The following is a 19,367-nucleotide window of genomic DNA, read 5'->3' as shown; positions in this document are numbered from 1 at the left end:
ATTAACAATTATATATAGATACTTCCAAATGGTAACAGGTCATATTAAACAGGGCTGCCAACAAAACCAAAAGAATCACAATATGCTGACCCCAAAACCATTGACTGATCTTTTCATCATCAATCAGTCCATTGCACAAGGTAAATTTTGGTGAATTTTATGTTGCAGTTAAAAAAAGGTCTCTCTGGGTTTGGAAACTGGTACCACAAACTTTGACAGAAACAATTTTTACATACACTAAATTCATCTCCTTAAAATACAGGGCATGTTTACAATGTCTGTCAGCATTCAAACTTTCTGTATTATGCTGTATCATTATTACTGCAGACTACTTAAGTATCTGATTCACACCAGTTACAAATATTCTCAGTTTCTTTCATCCTGACTTGATATGCCCATCTATTAATAACACAACCATGAAATCAAATGACTATAGGAACAGAATATAACACACGACACTTCTTATCCATGTATAACACTGAACACTACCCCTGATGTACTATCTGTGTACAGATAGTCTCTAGCATACACTTCGCTTTAACATAATTTACTTAGATAACTCTAATCTAATCAGCTACAGACATTACTATTTCTGCATGCATCACTTCAGTGTTGTATTTATTTTGCAGAGAACAAATGAAAACAGTGAAAAATTGAGGAAGTACAGCATACCATCTGTTGTGCAAATGAAAACTACAAAATAAGCCTTGGTAACAATCTTCACTATTTACTTGTGTACATGTACATGTACTCAGTAGTACCTTGTAGCAAAGATTGGAAAGCTGTAAAAATCTATACCAGAATACACACATTTCTTCCAAATTCCAATCTAAATGCCCTTATAATTCTGTACTGCTAGGAATTATACAGCAATTACAGTTAATGGTGGACATGTCCTCCTTACCTATTAATGAACTGTGTGTAACAAGCAAACAAATTGTTTATTTTTCATAATGTTCACATACTGTACAATCCGTTACACAAGACACAGGAACGATGTCCCTCATCAAATCTGCATTCTCTACGTTTACAGTCACACACCAACACTTCAAAAGAGAACAATGTGACAGAAGCCCCTATTCGGTAAGCCTTATTATCCCATAACCTGATTAATACTGAAACTGGACTTCACTATGCAGGCTATTCTTCCACAAACACACAAGTGTCGCTCTGACAATCAATAACTAACTCTGTGGGGCAGAGTCCTTCCCAAGAAACTAACAATCAATCGGTCAAGAAAATCCCTGCTCTTTATTGAAACCTTAAAGAACATAATAGCAATCACAACAGCCAGCCAGTGGAACCTATCATGAGCTAGATAAATCCACTCTACATCTTCACATTTTATTTCTCTTTCCTTCTCATCTACAAAGTGAAGTGTGAATGTGATTTTGTGCCTGTTTTTCTAACACAAATATTAGTTTAGTTTGCAATAACCACTAGTAACATTCACATTGTCTAACTTTCTTCAAATATGACTTTCATTTCAGATATTACTTGTAAATTAACGAACCACACACTACAGGAAAGCTCACCATTTCACCACTTATATTTTCTGAAAGAAAATTTTCCAAAACATGCATAGAACAGAAAATAAAAGGTTAAACCCTAAACATAAAGTTGGCCACTCCAAGACAAATTCAAACAAGGAGTAATGCACAAATAAAAAATTATAACAAGTGTTTCTTACCACCAATAGTATCACTTGCAGTGACTCCAGTGCCTGCTGGTTCTTGGCTTGCTGTAAAAAAACATGCATTTTAAACATAAAATAATAAAATTTATATAAAAAGACTGAAAACATTGGTAGTTTTATAATCCAATCAATATTTATGAGATTTATAAAGTTTCAATTCCTAACAATGATTGGTTCTGGGATATTTTCAACATAGTCAGTGATAACTTACATTCTGCCATGTCCCCTTTCACCACCTCCTCCCCTTCCAGGAGCATCCTGCTGAACTGGGTCTATAAGTGAGCTACGTAACTAATTCCCATATATCTAAAAGATAAAAAGATTTTCTGCAAACATACATGACAAAAGAGCCCCAAAGTATATAAAATTTTACATCACATGTTTCACACAATATTCTCAACTATGTTACACACTTTGAAGGACACTAATGTACAAAAAGAGTTGTGCAATTTCATTACTGTTATTCACTTATTCTTGGTGCCATCAAACCTCTCCACATTTCCTCTGCACATATGAAGCTTCAGTTTGTCGTTGGTTCTAACGTCTGCACTGGCATCACAAAACAAGTAACACAAGTGATATCTGTCTGGCATGTACTGGGGATAAACAGAGAAGGTAATTCTGACTATTTATTCTCAATTTCTGCCATGATGTCAAATAAAATTGACATAAATCTGTTTGGCTTAAATGTGAAAGAGTTACTCATATTGACCCATACCACCAAGAAAAACTGAACATGCTTTCAACCAGACTGCTGACTACATTCATATGCTTGAAATAGCTTTGAGCAAGCAAATCCATGTATTCAACTTCATAAACTGTGGACAATAACAAGAAAACTTTCTCAAAACAGGACAGAATAGAGTTGCTATGATACGTTTTATATCCTTGACTTGTGGCTATGAAGGATATATGGAATGTAAATATGTTCTATTCTATACTACAAACCAAACTAATTAACATCATATCGGACACTATTACGAACTTCCGGAAATACTCAATTCGAAATACCTATGGCACTTCATAATGTCTGTCTGTCTTGGTGTCCAAGTCAATGCTGATCAATATGAAAGTGAAATGTGAATGGAGTTGTCATTTATGAAACACTTCAACAAAATCTTACTTGACTCGTGACAGACAAGACGGTAAACTGTCACTATTAAATCCAATAGCGAAGTTATTCATTGCATTACACAGAAACAGGCTCCTGCATGACACTATACAAAATTAATTCAGTTCAATACAAGGATTACAACACAAAACGTCAACTTGACACAGAGAAGACTACCACAGAGCCACAAATAAAACGACAAAAATTAATTTATTAAAAAATCATACAACCAAGCCGAGATGAAAAGTCAAATTTTATGTGGTATTTTCACGATGTCTATAAAATGAATCAAGCCCAACTGTGCCGAATCGTGAATATGACACATTTAATTCTGTACGGGATATTAATACAGTTCTTACTTAACGTAAAAAAATCAACTGAGCTTACGGTTGAAACATGGGAAGTATTATCATCACCATAAATTTTTAAAATACATCTTGATTATTATAGACTGTAGATGCAATTATCTCCAACTTCATAAGTATATATTACTGACTCGTAAAGCAACGTTGGGTGAGTTCTGTCGATCCTTGCTTCGAGACTACACCCAGAGCTCTTTGTAGCTCAACTGTCTTGAGGAAAGTCCCCGGATCGCTGGCAGAGAGTGTCACGTTTTAAACACGGAAGCAGCAACCAACGTTCCATAACGGATGGGATCGTGCAAACGTGATCTTAGGAATGGGTTTGGCTGTGTTGGTCATAGCATAGTAATGCAAGGGTTATGTAAATAACATAATGGGGCTCAGTCTGTCAGAACTCACTTTTTGTGATTATGATAGGGAACATTTTTCTTGTCCAAATTTGTTGTTAAAACGTGCTATTTATAATACAAACCCCCAACTCACATTGAAACCCCAGCATTGTAAAACATGGGCTTCCTCAAGGTTCTATAATTGGTCCTCTTTGTCTCATGTATCAGTAATCTACCCCAAATAATCAATTCTCTGTCAAAGCCTATACTATTTGATGATAATACTGGTATTATCTATCATTCTAATAGTGGCTATTTTCAGAATTCCAGTAGTAATGTCTTTGGTAACTTGAACAACTGGTTTAAAGCCAATGAACCCACCTTAAATCAGATAATATTACAGGTGATCTGTAACTCCTTGGGAGAAAGAAATATAGGTATTGGTGCAGTCAGAAACTCAAGTTCAGTTTATTTCCTAATGTAGGTATGGCACTTAACTAAAAGATCTCCTTTAAACCCAACATTTATGCAAAATTACAATCATACCATTAAAGGGAATTATAACACTGCTTGGATTTGTAGGTGGGTACATTTGTCTCTCAGGAACATACTGCCATCTTCTGACTTGAAGATGGAGGCAGTATGTTCCTCCAAAATGTTGGTGTCTATCTAGAAATCCACACAGCAACCCAGTAGACCAGCATCAAACTCCACATTCAGCTCATCTTCATATAAATCCTTGCCCTGTTAGTGTGCAGGTATATGAAAATAAAACATAACACATGTTGAATAAAACTATCAGTGATTAATCAGTGAATTCAAATTATGGAAGGTGCGTTACTGCCTTTTTCAACTATGATGTACAAACATACAATAATATTAGGGCATACTGGTTTATTAATAGGATTCATGACCTTCTGAAAGCTCATAATGCTACTTTTTTTAAGTTGAAGAATTGTTATTTGAGTACATGACAAATGGAGTCACTTTGACAAAAAAATACTACACTGCAAAGACAGGAAGTTATATGCCATTATCAAAGTAAGTTATACCAGCACACTGTATGTTCTCATTACACATAACAGATTGTTTTAAATTAATCAATAATAACTATGAATGAATAAAAATCAATTAAAGAAACATGGTTTTGTCACTGAATATTCTCCAAATATCTCCAGAATTGCACTGTATGTGGATGCTGAGCCACCAACAAAACCTATAAGTATTAGTTCCCACAGGTAGACCCGGATGTATGCCGGTATGTTCCTGCAAACAAGAAAACATGCCAAGTCTTGTTCCAGGTATAACAAATAAACAGTCAAGCCTCATTACATTGTTACCAGATAACCAAAATTATAATTCAGTCAGAAGTTATCATCAGCCCCTATCCAAGAACATATTATTTTGTATGCTTCTTGATGCAGACGATTCAAGAGTCAATTAATTTGCAGTTAATAATGAAACCTTCGAAGCAGTAAAATCTGAATAATTTTAAATTATTAAACAAAAAATAGTTTTGATTTCCCGTTAATAGTGCGTACACCCTTACAATTTTATGAATAACGAGGAAACCAGCTGACTTTCATTGCTAGCAGGCAGCTGAAAACTTGCTCCAGGACAGTGAGTATTCACTGTGAGAGAGCACTGGATAAAGATGGTGAGGGAGTCGCATACTAAGCGTGGAAAGACAAGACCAGGCGAGTGTAGTGCCTGCATTGCAAAAACATTAAAAATTCTTGCGTTTCTGTGGTCGACTACGACTAGTTAAGTACAAAATGAAAATATAATGAAAAGACATTTTAGTTTAAAAAAGGATACATGCATTAATTCATCCATGCAAGGTTAAACAAGAAACCTGCTCTGACCTCGCACTGATCTTATTCCAAGATTTACAATTTATTACAAGGGATTAGTGCCTTATAGTTATAAACTACAAAATTCAGCTGTAAATTCTCTTACTTTCCTAGCTTAATGAGGTAAGCCTCAAGAGTGGGCAGGCAACAAAATTCTCCTGTGATTGATGATGTCATAGGTACAATAAGACAGAAATACCTGTCAGGCCAATTCTGCTGCTTTTCCTGGTCACATAATCTCATATAAAAGAAAGATGGAAACACAAATGTAAGAAGAGTGATAGTAGAACCGCCAACTAACGATAATATTTTCCCAAATTCTGGAATGCTTTCACCAACTAATACCATTACACACACCATTCCTGTCCGAACTAAGCATCGTTTCCAATGGAATTCTGAAAAGAAAAAGTACAGTATCTTAAGCAAAACTATGAACTTTGTAAATATTTATCAAAGAAGTTACATATTTCACATCCCTATGACAACGCACTGCATTGTTTCTATAAGTTACAGTCCCACACATTTTATTATGTATCTTCAGGAAACTACAAAATATTGAGATAATTTTTATAAGTGCGGAGAAGCTGTCCAGGTCTACTCTGAGGAGTTCTTCCATTATGCATATGGAAGAAATTGTAAACACTACAAAAACTCCAAAAACAAAAAAAAACAAAACACAGCTGATATGAACATGTTGCAGGAATTTTTGATATAATGGTAGCTACTGTCTGAAACTCAACTCTGACTGTAGAAGCTTGGGAAATGTGAAGGAACTGTGCCTTGTCTGCATTCCTTACAAGTTTCAAAGTTGAATTCTAAACAGTACTTACACAGAATCAGTGTAACATATTTTTTCAAGGATTCTGTACTAAATTATACACACTTTACAGATGAAGTATATTGCTCTTACTTACTATGCGGGACTTCAAAAATCTCTTCTAGTTCTTGACACACTGGATTAATGATTATAATAAATGCCAAGACCAAATGCATAGCTAAAAGCATGTTTGCTGCCATCACCAAACTTGTGTTTTTCACTGACAGCACAATGTTCGAATTTACTGCTTCGCCGTAGACAAAGTAGCCAGCAGCAGCCACTGGCAGGTATAAAATCAGTATAACTGAAGAAATAAAAAGAAGAGGAATTATTCAAATTTCAGTAAAATTAATATTCTTGAACTCAATGGTACAACATGGTAAATTTGAGGACATTTCACACTAAATAAATTTTTTATACCCTTCACAAATATTTATCATATTTTTTTAAAGTAGAAATCAATGCTTTAACAGAAAACCAAATTAAGATATCCTGAAACATACTTCTAAAAACATCAAATGACAGTTACCTGAGAAGCCAATAACAACACTAACGGAGAATTTGTTCTTCTGTACCATATCATTTTGAATGGTTGGAAATGTAGATGCTCCACCAAATGCAAATAGGATGGTTCCAAAGGCAAGAAAGAAACTTCTAAAACCATGGGGATCATGTTTCACAGGTTCAATTAAATGTGATCCATCCAAGACAATCTGTGCAAAGATGAAGATACAAGCAAATGCTGTTGTCACAATTGCACCAATACCCACCAGACTGAAACAACACAGGTTATATAATATACGCATACCAGTTGTAGTAAAATACTTCTGCATAAATTTTATCCATGCATCTTGCCAGACATGTTACTTCTGCTTCATACTCTGACCACGTCCTTGCAAAATGTCAGAGTCATTACTTTAGGCACACAAACAAAAGAACAGACATAATGTGACAGATACCTGAAATCTTTGGGCGTTCCCAACCACATGACAGGGCAGAGTAATGCAGCAATGATTAAAAACCAAATGCAGAATCCAACATCTGGTATTATATTTTCAATAAGTTCGTGAATGATTTGCGATGAAAGAAGCAGGTATACTGTGCCAGCCCCAAAAAGTGTGAACTGAATGCATCCTGACACCAACAAACTGAATGTAAGAAGGAAAAATTAAAATTATCAACAACATATTACAACTAACATACATATGAAGAATATAAATTTTAAGCTACAAGTGTGATATTTGAATTCATTTTTTAACTAAAGGTAATTTAACTTTACTGCCATATCATAATTTACTCAGTTTCAATTTTGTACACAGAATATGATACCAACACTAAAATTCTTCCATATACAAAAACAAATAATTAGATAAGCCTCTTGTTGATGAATTAATTTACCAAACATACTTATAAAAGCAAGTATAGTAAGTTGCAACAAAATAAATAAAGAAAACTACACCATGATCAGTATCATATAACAACAGAAATATATATGATGCTTGTTTGATTTTTACTTCCTCAATAATAGTGTTAGAGAAATCATGTGTTTGGTGTTATTGCCACTTATGGAAGTGAGAAATGGTGTACCTGCCCCATCTTCCCACTGCTCTATAAGCAATTGTAGAATACGGATTTCTTACAGGGCTTCTGTATTCTGGGTACCGTTCCTCTAGAATGGCCCAACACGCTCCTAGCCTTGTTCCTCCATAGCCCGCATTTATGCAGAAATACACAATCAGAACCAGTCCAATCCAGCCTAGTACATACAATAATATAGTGCATTAATTATTACATTAACATACAATAATATAGTACAGTAATTATTACATTATATTATAACAGTCTATCTGAAGTAATATGTTTATGAATAAAGAGATGTAAAAAATCTGAAGTTTATTTTTTCATTTCTCCTTGCTTTTATTTTTATTTACTATGATAAAACTACATGATGAGAAGCTTCATAATTTGACATTTTTACCAACTACTAAGGTGTCCAATATGGATTTAAGATGATCAAAAGGATAAGACAGGTTAGATATGAAGCATTCATGGGAGATATGATATAAGGCAACATTTCAATTAAATATAAGAATGTTTCCATATGGATCCAGTTGTAATTTTATATTGTAAAATCAAATGCACAAGAAAATCTCAGAATATGCAATATTTCTATGAATGTGGCAATCACTACTGTCTAATAAAGACAAAATTATGGACAGCCCAGTGACACATTTATTGCTGTACAGGTCAGACAGATCAATCACAAGTCAGAGTTCAGTAGGCGACAAATAAAGGCAGGAGAAAGAGTCACTAGATCACACATACTATGAATCTTGATCCATGAGTCACACAGACTTGAAATGTTGAATTCTTTAAACAGTAACTCCAGGAAACAGAGTCCTCATTGTGATACTGATGCCTGTTCAGCTGGTCAAGACACTTCCTGCCTTTTATTGGATCTGATGGTCCATTACCATGCTCACAAAAGACTGCCAATGGACCCTGTCCTGAACCAGTTGCATAAAATGACCAAAGTTATGAATACTGAAGTATCCTATTAAAATTCTGTTTGATTTTTGATATTTACACATACAAGTCACAAACAGTTATGATAAGCTACTGGTAGAAAGTGGGAAAACATGATAAGGCATGAAACAAAAGCCACATCATAAATATAATACACTCACGGCTGAGTGATGCAACATGCATACAGATGTTCTGTACAAATATGAACAAAGGTCAAGCATTAAAAAACTTTCTGTCTACACAAAGAATTTACGATTCTATAAGTTTAGTAATTCTTACAAGGAAATGGTCAGTGACCCATGACAACCTCTGATAACAGACAGAAAAAATTGTGTATTGTACGACCTGACCACATCACACAGATGTACTTCTCGCTACAGATTATGAACAAGATGTTTGTTACTAAACAATGGTTCATTATGATGTTCACTTTTTATCTCTCAGCATTTTCTTCCACTAAGAACAATACCTGCTGTCAATTGAATAAAAATTTTCTTGGATATTATCCATCATCTAGTAAATATAAAACGTAAAACGACGTTTCGGAGATGGGACTCTATCTCCGTCTTCAGGTTCCTACACAGTTGGGCCCACTAGATAGAGCTAATCCCTATCTCCAGAGATCGGGATCCCATCTCCGAAACGTCGTTTTACGTTTTATATTTACTAGACGATGGATAATATCCAAGAAAATTTTTATTCAATTGACTCTTCACCATCGTCAAGAAGTTTTAGATTTGAAATACCTGCTGTCTTTAAATATTCGAAAACATTGCATTGTTTTGATATTTTTGTACTAATATTAGTTAAACTGGTAGCCACCTAAAGAGTCTGGACTCCTCTACACTCTACAGATAAAATAATCCTGAACTAGTTTTCATTGCTACCATGACCCTGATAATCATGTTTTGAGGATCCTGGAACTAATCTATGGAGATGCTAATGCATTCCTACATTCATGTCAAATGTTATCAGTGTTTCATAAAATGGGAAACAAATTAATTTGGGTTAGATCATCAGACAGCTTCTTGCGTATTTATGCATGTATGCCCACATATGGATGACTGTGGCCTGGTTTTCCAATGACATCTCAATTACACAAGTCCCTTTGCTGTTCTTATTAAGCGAGTGAAATCAATCAAAATAACCTCAATACACACACCCACACACACAAATATAGCATCCTTACTTTCCAATAATGAACTTGCCAACCTGAAAATACAAAATTTGGCTACTTTGATCAATTTTATTAATACTCGGAACAAATGGAACAAACTAAATTCAGGAAAATATTTCACTTTTAGATTATCTGAGGGACACTTTAATGATTTCTATCAATTAGTAAAATGGACAAAGAAAGAACTAATGCCTGAAATAGGTCAAGGTTTATGGCAGAAGATCAATTAGCACAATTTAAAATTTCCCACATGGCACAAGTACTTGATTTTGTGACAGAGGTATTTACATAATAACGCACCAGAATCAACAACTGCTCGAGGCAAAGCCAAAACGCCACTACCAGCCATTTCACCTGCAATAAAAATGGCTGCTGAAAGGACACCAAGTCCTGTATGTCCCTTGGTGGAAGAATAAATAGATGAACTGTTTCCATGTTTCAGGGCAATGGATTCCTGAAACAGAAATTAACTTAGATGTGGTAATAGCTAGCATTCAGTTACAAAGTTTATTGTTCACAGAAGTTCAGAATTTACAACTATGATCATCATCTTACAGCATATACAGAAAGAAGTTCCTATTAATCATGAGAAAACATTGTGTATCATAATGAAAGATTCATTTGTATAACAAAAATATTTTTATAAATACAATGAAACTTCAGTGACAGCATTTATGGAAATAAGGTTTAACGCACATAAAGGTAATGGCTAAACTAGCCCCATTTTCAGTACAAGAAGACATGTGTGAAAAAAGAAAGCAAAGCTCGTCATGTTTTTAACCCCAGCATCTGACAGAGGTGAGTGGTTGGCCTTATGATCCAGCTAACTTTCAGCAGTATAAAAACAGCTGTCTGACTGGGATCAAACCCCAGCCATCTCAACCATGAGTATGTACTGAGTATGTTTTAATATATTTTGAAGAAGAGAAAACGTTGAAATTAACATAATGTGAAAGCAATACCTGCAATTTCACTTACAGATACCAATTTCTACATTCACCGGAAGCATAACAGTTCACACCACAGTATTAAATACCAAGAAAATGCAACTGAAATTCCAAGATCCAAAAATGTTTTATTCTACTGAGTTCTGAGAGAACTAAATATGATTAAAAGAACAATAAAATACAGATTTTGTGTCTGGAGTCAATCTCACCACCTTAGACATAACATTTGGTCACAACATATTCCCACTGCTTCAAAAGTTGTCATGCATTACTTTGGTAATATAATTACTTCTAATCTTCAACTCTTGAACCATTGGACTGGTTTTCATAAACATTATATAAATGTTATGCCACGGGCGACCACCACAATCTCATACTTTTCAATTTCCTGCAATCAGTAATAATATGGCTATGTATAAATTTCAAAGGTGGAAGCAACACTAATGCCAATTACATGGAGTCCTTAAAGTATGTAAGTAAAAGGTTTTGAAAATATTATTAAACAAGAATTCTACTACAAACCTCTTCGTGAGTAAAATTTACTTCACCGGAAATGCTTCGCTTTTCGCCGAAATCTATGGAATTATCTAAATGACAGTAATCTGTATACTTTCTTCTTCCATTCATCATAACAATCCAACTATGTGTAGCTCACAGAACTAGATTTTACCGCACTACTTCACACGTTGTACACGAATGACATTAAACTGCAATGCGCGCCCTAATGTCGTCAAACCCTCCACTTTCAATGAATCTAAACGGATAGATATAACACATTACTTCTGTAATACCTTCCACATATATGTGTCAACAGCCAGTATTAACATGGATGGACCCTCAACCCTAAAACATCACGTAACATTAACGTGATCATGAATTCAAAAACACATTATATAAAATTTATTCATTAATTCACATCTGCCAGATATCAGAACACTGGCCATACACGTTCGTTCATATAGAAGTAGAGGACTTGTGTTATTTGTTAATGTAGTCACTTTTAGGCTTCGTAGCATTTTGGATGTGGGGTATAAAACCTGAAAACTCGATATCTTGCAAATGCATTTGGGTTCATGACGTAATTTAAATACTGCTTTTCCCTTCTATAGCTTACACAAAATTGTGATGGGCGTAATTAAGGTGTATCCAAATATAGGACAAGAAATTTAACATGACTACCTATGGAGTAAAATGTGATCAAATCTTTAATTAAAACTGCAATGGATTTTGATGATGAAATGCATGGCACATTCACTGCGTAACATATAATGTAGTGGTTTGTCTGCGTGTTTGAAACTTGTAATACCAAAGACATTAAAGCGGAAAACTCGAGAACTATTTAGTTTTCAATAGCTGGTTGTGTTGATTGTGTCTGTAGTTTGTGATGTGTGATTACGGAAAGATATCCAAGCAACGGTATCATACTTCGCCAAAAATCGTAAGAAGATGCCACAAGGACGAAGGAAAGTTCCTTTTAGTGGAAAGGCAAAGAAGGCACAGCTTAAAGGCAAAAAACAGCAAAAGACACCACTTGTAGTTACTAGTGAAAGTGAGTAGTTTTGCACGAATAGGATGTATTTCGTTTATTTACAGTCTATTTGACGACGCTCAGACTATATGGCGTCGAATTAGGTATGACCGTGAACAATGAATTAAAAAAGGATGTTGAAGGAAGCGGTCGTGGCCTAATTTAAGGAACATTGGTGTGGAGGGACTGAGGAAATCCACGAAAACCCCAATCAGGATAGCGTAATTTTAATTGCAGTATCTGGTGTCAATACCCCTACATAGGATAGGCCAGCAGTTCTCAACTGGTTTGTTGCAAGTTTTTTCCCAGTACACCATGGGGCTTTGAATATAAGAATGATTATTGAAAGCTGAATATGTAAATTGAAACATAAAATAATTGTTCATATGACATTATCCATAATTGAGTATGTTTTAGTAATTAGTTAAAGTATGACAATAAACTTATATTTGAAACTTGGAAACATAAATTAGTGACAATGGTAGTGGAAGTTACTTTTGCTGGTGGTGTTAACAAGAATGTCGAAGAAGGTACCTCACCCTACTCATTGCACAAATGAGTTTTGTGTGGACTTCATTTGTTGACAGAGTCTGCCACAAAGGCACTGTGTTGCCTAGTTCTTACACAAGTTGTGTTGAGTGTAGTGCCCTTTGTTGGAAACAGTTTCCATAAAAGAAATATTACAAGTAATCCCCTTAAAAATTGGCAGATTTGTCACAAGAAAATGTGGTAGTAAAAAATGTGAAAATAATATTAACCAAAAACTCAGTACAGGCCAGAACAAACCAAGTAAGAATTCTAAATATAAGTGTATTTTTATATCTTTTAGTTATCGATTCTAATTTTGCTTTTTTTTTAAATTATATTTTCTGTTGTTACCTATAGGAATTCCATCTAAGAAAGTTACAGATGGATCAGAGTATAGAGGTAGCAGTGACATTATAAATCTGAATCAGCAACCGGTGACACGACATAGCAGAGCAAATCCTAACCGGTAGGCCATTATTGCTGACTTATATTTAAGAATTGTTATTTCACATTGTAACCATTATTTTGTATAATAATAAATGTTTTTTTATATACATATTTATCATAGGTATGCCTTCCAATTCCATTGCGAGACTGAGGCAGAGATATGCGAACGGAAGGAAGAAGCTCGTAAATCCATTATCCCTGTGCCAGCTTCTGGGTTGGAGGTAGTTATTGAGGACTTCTTCCTGAAAGAACTTGATTTTCCCAAACGACCGGCATGGAACTTTGCCATGAGTATAGACGAGCTGGAAGCTGGGGAACATAAGTACTTCAGGGTAAATACCATGTTTAATCTTAGATTTTTGTTGTTGTTTTTTAAATAATCTTGTGTAATGGAAGACTGATAAGTAAAGATACATGGATCAGATCATGAAACTTTCTGACAAAATTAATATTTTATCAATTTTCTGTATTAGTAGTAGTGACCTCAGAAAAACTATCATGTTTTGATGTGTGCAATAAAAGAAATGTGTATTTTTACTTCTATTGACTGGCAGTTTTTGTTCTTATCTTTGATTGCTGATGTAATTTGCTTGTTCATATTTGTCAGATAAATTCAGAACAGTAAAGGGCTGTTTATTATAACTCTCCATTCAGAAGCTTTTTTATATTTCATTCATGCACATATGCTCTGTGTTTGATGCAATATTATTAAATATAAATTTTTATATTTCCTGACTTTTGCTTTTATTTCATACAGAAATTAAAAACTGGTACTCACATATGAAACAAATTATCTGCATCAATGAAAAAATATTATTTTCTGTTTCAGGAATATGTATCAGAATTAAAGAAGAAATTCAGTTGGAAAGAGCTTAGTTATTTTGAATTAAACTTGGAGACATGGAGACAGCTATGGAGAGTTCTTGAAATGTCAGATATTGTTCTCGTCATTGTTGACATACGTTTCTGTGTAAGTCTATGCTTCTTAACTAACCGCTCTGAATAATTTCAGGCATAAAAATGTTTTATGGAGATTCAGATGTCCTGGAATATGATGAAAGATTCCTTCTGAGTCAAAGCAGGCCGGTAGTTGATAATTATGAAAATTATATTAAATTCACGCCTAGTTCCAAAGATAACGAATACATATCCGTCTGGACACAAAAGCACCATTCTTTACTCATTTCATGCATGTCATACAAAGAACAGAATGCAGCAGGTATACCTATGTTAGCTGACACAGTTTATATGTGTAATGAATTTAACGCCATTGCAGGCACTCATGTTCCCTCCATCGGTTTATAACTATGTGACGGAGATACTGCACAAAGATATGATCCTGGTTTTGAATAAAATTGACTTGGCACCAGCTCCAGTAGTTGTTGCTTGGAAGTATTACTTTAAGGAGAAGTACCCTGCTCTTCACATTTTGACCTTCACGTCATTCACTGTGTACAATCTGAGGGGCAACCAGGAGAACAAGGCTGGTATGCGACTCTCACTTACTTACAAAGGAAAAGTTTACAAAGGCACATTGATTTGCAATTGAAGTTAAGGGACTAAGAAATAACCAGATTAATACAATCAGATAATTTATATGTCTTAGGTTTTCCATTTTTTAAATGAATTACCAACATTAAATATCTTTGGTTTGTTTTCAGTTTTGATTGTAATTTTTGCTAATAAAGGGAGATTAATTTCTTTAAGTCCTTTACTGTTATATTATGTAATTTCTATTTGAGTCAGTTTCTTTATCGTTTCACAGTAACAAAGAAAGTTACTGCTGTTGCAGAAATAGAAAACTTGAATCTTGGTGAATACCTGTTTTTAGGCCTGCAGATACGCCGTAGACGAGGGAAGCTTCGGATGGCAGCTGAGGGTGCAAAGATGCTACTTGAAGCATGCAAGAGTATCGTCAATAGTGAAGGTTCGTGTTGTAGTAGATTAAAATCAGTTTGCTAACCAGAATTTTGTAATCTGCCACATTCAGGACTAGCCACATTTGAGTAAAGTTTTTTTTTAATATAGTGATTCCTTATCTACATTTTCAAACATGGCACACTTTATTTTTCATACATTAGTGACATTATTTCAGCACATTTACTTTTTATTAGTTGCCTGTCTGTCCATCCATCTGCATATAGCAGAGTTTCTTTGTTATTGCATTTCATCATAACTCTTACAAAGTAAACAACCTGAACATATTTTGTTATGACAGTCTGTGGAATTGCTTATGATTACGAACCTTTTTTCCCCCATTTGTTATTTCTAGTTGATCTGGGTTCATGGCAAAAGAAAATATCAGAAGAAATGGAACTGGGATTTGATGATGAATATGTTGAAGTGGGTGAGACTATTGAAGTAAGTGTTACTGAGTATGAAGTTATATCCTTTCCTTCATGAATTTTCCATTTTGCAGCAGGACTCCAGTTTGTTTTTTTACGGGGAATAGACATATTTACAGAGATCATTAAATTAATATGCTTCACGTTGGTGTGTAGCCTATATTTATGCTTTATTTTCTCATTCATATTTCTGCATTATAGAAGACTTCGATGTTTTGAATTCACTTTTTTTAAGGTATCTGTATACCTGTGTTCTGGTAAACTGCAAATCTGCAATTTGATATAAAGTGTTAATGGAAACATTGTTATATATTAATTTTATGTGATTAGTACAGACTTCCAGTATTAAATCAGGATCTTTGTAGCCAGATACGGTATGTTTATGGGTGTTGAGTTACAACAAACATGTTTCTCCAAAATGAAAATTCAAACTGATCATATGCGTGTATCATATCATAATTTGTTTCAGATGAAGAAAGTGGACACCAGCTATGTTCAACATGAGAAATACAGAGATGGAACCTTAACAATAGGCTGCATTGGCCAGCCAAATGTGGGGAAGTCATCACTTATGAATGCAATTATGGGAAAAAAGGTAAGAAGAAATAAGTTGCTACACCTCAGCTGATATGATGTTTTCATAGAAGAAGAAAGGAATGGAGCTGGAGAATGAAGCGTTAACTCCAACTCCTTAATGGTATAAATGTACAAGTTTGTCTTTTAGCAGGCTTTCTTAATTATAGCATATACTTCATTATTTTATTGTTTTATTAGCGTGAGAATAATACTAGTCTGCATTCTCTTGTTCCAGGTTGTGAGTGTTTCTAGGACACCAGGACACACAAAATATTTCCAGACCATCTACCTAACTCCAAATGTCAGGCTATGTGATTGTCCGGGCCTTGTGTTCCCTTCAAAAGTCCCAAAGACTGTTCAGGTATATAAAAATTCACACACAAAAGGTTAAAAAACAAAAAGAATACTGTCAAATAGAAAGCTAGATATAAATTTTAGTGCAGCTGCATTCTACATAAAAGACTGCAGGAACAAAAGTTGCATATTTTCTTGAAGACTGATTACAGCATAGAATTTAAGGATCCTACAGTAAGTGGGACTACTGGCTCCTACCACAAATAGTTGCATGACTTCCATGTTCGTAAACACTGTGGATACATTTTGTTCCAGTTTTATTACCTTGATCAGAAGTTTTTGTGTGTACTTGCAATGTAATCTTGTGACGACATAACTTCCAGCACTTTTTATTTCCCTTGACATTTGAATAAATGAACAGAGAGCAAGATATATGGACATGCTTGTTCAAGGGTTCGAGAAAAAGTGGCAACATGTCCAAATTATATTCATATGACACCTGTGATGTCTGTTTCTTTTGGATCCTCGCGTAAGTTCTTACGATACTGGACGAAGTCTTGCAGTTGGTGATGTAATATATGCAGATAAAAAATTGTTGGTTTTCCTAACATCTGAGAATCAACATGTTTCAGGTACTAATGGGAAGTTTCCCAATTGCACAGCTGAGAGAACCCTTTTCTGCAGTCCAGTACTTGGCTGAAAGAATAGACTTGCCCAATCTGTTGAAGCTGCAACACCCAGACCAAGATGATGAATGGTCTGCCATGGATATCTGTGACGGTATTTTATAAACCAACAATCTGTTACTGTTGTATTATACTTGCAACACTTAAGGTAATAATGCAAAAGAAGTGATCATTAACATCCATAGTACTTCATTGCATTCTTAAAAACTTTCTTCTGCTCTCCAACTTTTTTACTTTAATAAGGTTCTTGCTGTGACAGCGTTCTGGGATGTAATCCCACCATGTAGTCTGGTACATATTGACCAGCATTTCAGAGCAGCTTACTACAAATTACATTAAATTCTGCAAGATGACTTTCAAAATTAGCATTTGTTAACTTTCCATTTCTAGTTTAAAGAATCCTCATGCACCAGATATTGTATTAAGGCCATTTGTTTCTTGGTTTAAATAGGCTGGGCTCTGAACCGTGGGTTCTACACAGCTCGAGCAGCTCGCCTTGACTCGTATCGTGCTGCTAATAGCCTCTTACGCATGGCATTAGATGGCAAGATCTGCTTGTGTCTCTATCCTCCTGAATATTCTAATAAGAAAGGTGAGCAAGGCAACTGTATTGAAAACTTTAACTTGGCTGAAAGGCATCGATTTTTATAGAAGTTCTTTCAGATCTGTAATAAAGATTGTCTGCACTAATATGAACAAAAAAGACAGGTATACAGTTATGTACAGATTATTGATTGCTCATAACATATGATTCTTACCGTCTATCATCTACAGAAGTTGTCTTTCCCGTACCATAATTAGCATGACAAAAATGCTAATCAGCAGACTCTTAAAGGTGCTATTATATCAGTGTTTTCTGAAGCGTAAAATGTTGGCACACATTGCTCTTGTAGCTGAAGACAAGTTCATCTTGCTTCCATCAAAAAGTGACTTATTTTAGGAACAGTGCTGAGCTCTTATGATTCCAAAATGTCTCAATAGTTTTGGCATAACATTATTATCAGAATCACTGTCATTTGAAATTTCTACACCTAATTTCCTTTTCTATTGATGGTCCTAATGTTTCTACTTAACTGTACTTTGGTGGAACTCATCAACCCAAACAAAGGAAATACTGAAAATCAGAGATTTCAGCTGTGAACACAAGGCAGATGTGAATTGCCTCGTCACATAAATCTCTGTTATCGAAGGAATTCACGGTGCACCAACTTGGACAATTTTATATTTGGCTTTAATGATAATAATATATTCCTGTTTTTAGGTTATCATTGTCCTGCTCACTAAAACCAGTCCTTTATGCCCATAAAGACTGGAACAGCTCAGATTTAGTTATTCCGTGTTGCTGTGGTGACAGGAACAGGGCCTTGCTCGAGAAGTACTAATGATTTTGTAGAAAGTGTATGCAAAGGTAATAGTCTTTATGCTCTTTTCCAGGGTTTTGGGATACGCATAAGGATGTTAAGCTTGTTCACTGGATTCAAGGTAAGACAGGTGAACAACAAGCAGCAGCAGCAGCAGCAGATGGAGAGAGTGAATTTACATCATCAGCATCAGAGGAAGAAGAGGTAAATTGGAAAGTACAGGAGGCAGGCGTAGGGAGGCCAAGGTCCTCAGAGGACCGTAGAGCCACGGAGGAAGGAAGGAACGAGGCAGGCGATCAACTGAGTTATGAAGATGCTAAATTAGAGACAGATTCTGAACCTGAAGACGGTGATTTAAAAGCAGTATTTGGAGTTTGTAACAAGTTTTCAGTACTAGATACTGGAGACTAAGCATTGTGAATGCTTCAAAACATTTTATTTATTTGAAGATTTCCGTCTTCTGGGTTGTTGCGCTGTGTAGTCTGGTCGATGTTAACCAACGTTTCAGAGGTCATACCGCCTCCGTCATCAGGGCGGCAATATGACCTCTGAAACGTTGGTTAACATCGACCAGACTACACAGCGCAACAACCTAGAAGATGGAAATCTTCATACTCACTGTTGTGAGAACCTCAAGTCTTACATTTTATTTATTTGTTTGTTTAATGCAATGTACATTTTGATTTGTGTTATGTTATTGAAGACAGTTTCAGAAATAAACAGTTCCTTGTTTTTTGCTTACTTTTTTAGTGTATTTGATATGAATTCCGCTATCTGTAAGTCA

The 19,367-nt window shown here is 35.0% G+C and overlaps 3 protein-coding genes and 1 non-coding gene across 6 annotated transcripts in view; 2 read left to right on the top strand and 2 right to left on the bottom strand.

The window, feature by feature from the left end:
* fry (microtubule binding protein furry) overlaps positions 1–3,588 on the bottom strand; it is a 67,978-nt gene extending 64,390 nt beyond the window's left edge. For both annotated transcript variants that reach the window (XM_087346977.1, XM_087346978.1), the window contains exons 1-3: positions 3,195–3,588; positions 1,908–2,002; positions 1,691–1,741 (exon numbers count right to left, since the gene is read on the bottom strand). In XM_087346977.1, the coding sequence (XP_087203103.1) occupies positions 1,691–1,741; positions 1,908–1,953 (97 nt within the window). In that variant the 5' untranslated portion in view covers positions 1,954–2,002; positions 3,195–3,588. The remainder of the gene's footprint in view (positions 1–1,690; positions 1,742–1,907; positions 2,003–3,194) is intronic.
* Positions 3,323–3,565, top strand: LOC147874020 (RNase MRP). The gene has a single exon (XR_015534843.1).
* Positions 3,589–3,938: 350 nt separating the features above from the next.
* On the bottom strand, positions 3,939–11,588 carry mah (solute carrier family member mahogany). 2 transcript variants are annotated; one of them, XM_087346987.1, is made up of 8 exons: positions 11,341–11,588; positions 10,172–10,325; positions 7,756–7,924; positions 7,128–7,316; positions 6,698–6,942; positions 6,266–6,472; positions 5,458–5,746; positions 3,939–4,764 (listed from the first exon to the last, which is right to left on the bottom strand). In XM_087346987.1, the coding sequence occupies exons 1-8, from the start codon at positions 11,446–11,448 to the stop codon at positions 4,626–4,628; spliced, it is 1,500 nt and encodes a 499-aa protein (XP_087203113.1). In that variant the 5' UTR covers positions 11,449–11,588; the 3' UTR covers positions 3,939–4,625. The 2 variants fall into 2 exon arrangements, with proteins under 2 accessions (XP_087203113.1, XP_021940407.1); XM_022084715.2 differs by having other exon boundaries at positions 5,551–5,746; positions 11,341–11,573.
* Positions 11,589–11,960: 372 nt separating this feature from the next.
* On the top strand, positions 11,961–19,102 carry Ns4 (Nucleostemin 4). The gene is made up of 12 exons (XM_087346985.1): positions 11,961–12,367; positions 13,232–13,340; positions 13,443–13,653; positions 14,151–14,291; positions 14,598–14,808; positions 15,153–15,248; positions 15,594–15,682; positions 16,136–16,261; positions 16,478–16,603; positions 17,169–17,316; positions 17,674–17,814; positions 18,657–19,102. Exons 1-12 carry the CDS (start codon positions 12,265–12,267, stop codon positions 18,992–18,994), a joined length of 1,839 nt encoding a protein of 612 aa, XP_087203111.1. The 5' UTR covers positions 11,961–12,264; the 3' UTR covers positions 18,995–19,102.
* The last annotated feature ends 265 nt before the right edge of the window (positions 19,103–19,367 follow it).

This window comes from Zootermopsis nevadensis, unplaced genomic scaffold (genome assembly GCF_977971745.1).
Source record: "Zootermopsis nevadensis isolate Lab colony 2312 unplaced genomic scaffold, Znev_1.0 Znev_ptg000011l, whole genome shotgun sequence".
Classification (NCBI taxonomy): domain Eukaryota; kingdom Metazoa; phylum Arthropoda; class Insecta; order Blattodea; family Termopsidae; genus Zootermopsis; species Zootermopsis nevadensis.
The sequence above is the reverse complement of the archived record's forward strand: the minus strand, read 5'-3'. Positions and strand labels throughout refer to the sequence as shown.

What these genes read in the sequence shown, in the direction of transcription:
- mah (XM_087346987.1), bottom strand. Translation starts at nt 11,448, where the DNA reads ATGATGAATGGAAGAAGAAAGTATACAGATTACTGTCATTTAGATAAT. An exon ending in TAAATTTTACTCACGAAGAG is followed by an intron (nt 10,326 to 11,340) that starts GTTTGTAGTAGA and finishes TTTCTGTTTCAG; the next exon opens with GAATCCATTGCCCTGAAACA. An exon ending in GCAGTGGGAAGATGGGGCAG is followed by an intron (nt 7,317 to 7,755) that starts GTACACCATTTC and finishes TCTTACATTCAG; the next exon opens with TTTGTTGGTGTCAGGATGCA.
- Ns4 (XM_087346985.1), top strand. Translation starts at nt 12,265, where the DNA reads ATGCCACAAGGACGAAGGAAAGTTCCTTTTAGTGGAAAGGCAAAGAAG. An exon ending in ACTTGTAGTTACTAGTGAAA is followed by an intron (nt 12,368 to 13,231) that starts GTGAGTAGTTTT and finishes TGTTACCTATAG; the next exon opens with GAATTCCATCTAAGAAAGTT. An exon ending in AAGTGGGTGAGACTATTGAA is followed by an intron (nt 15,683 to 16,135) that starts GTAAGTGTTACT and finishes AATTTGTTTCAG; the next exon opens with ATGAAGAAAGTGGACACCAG.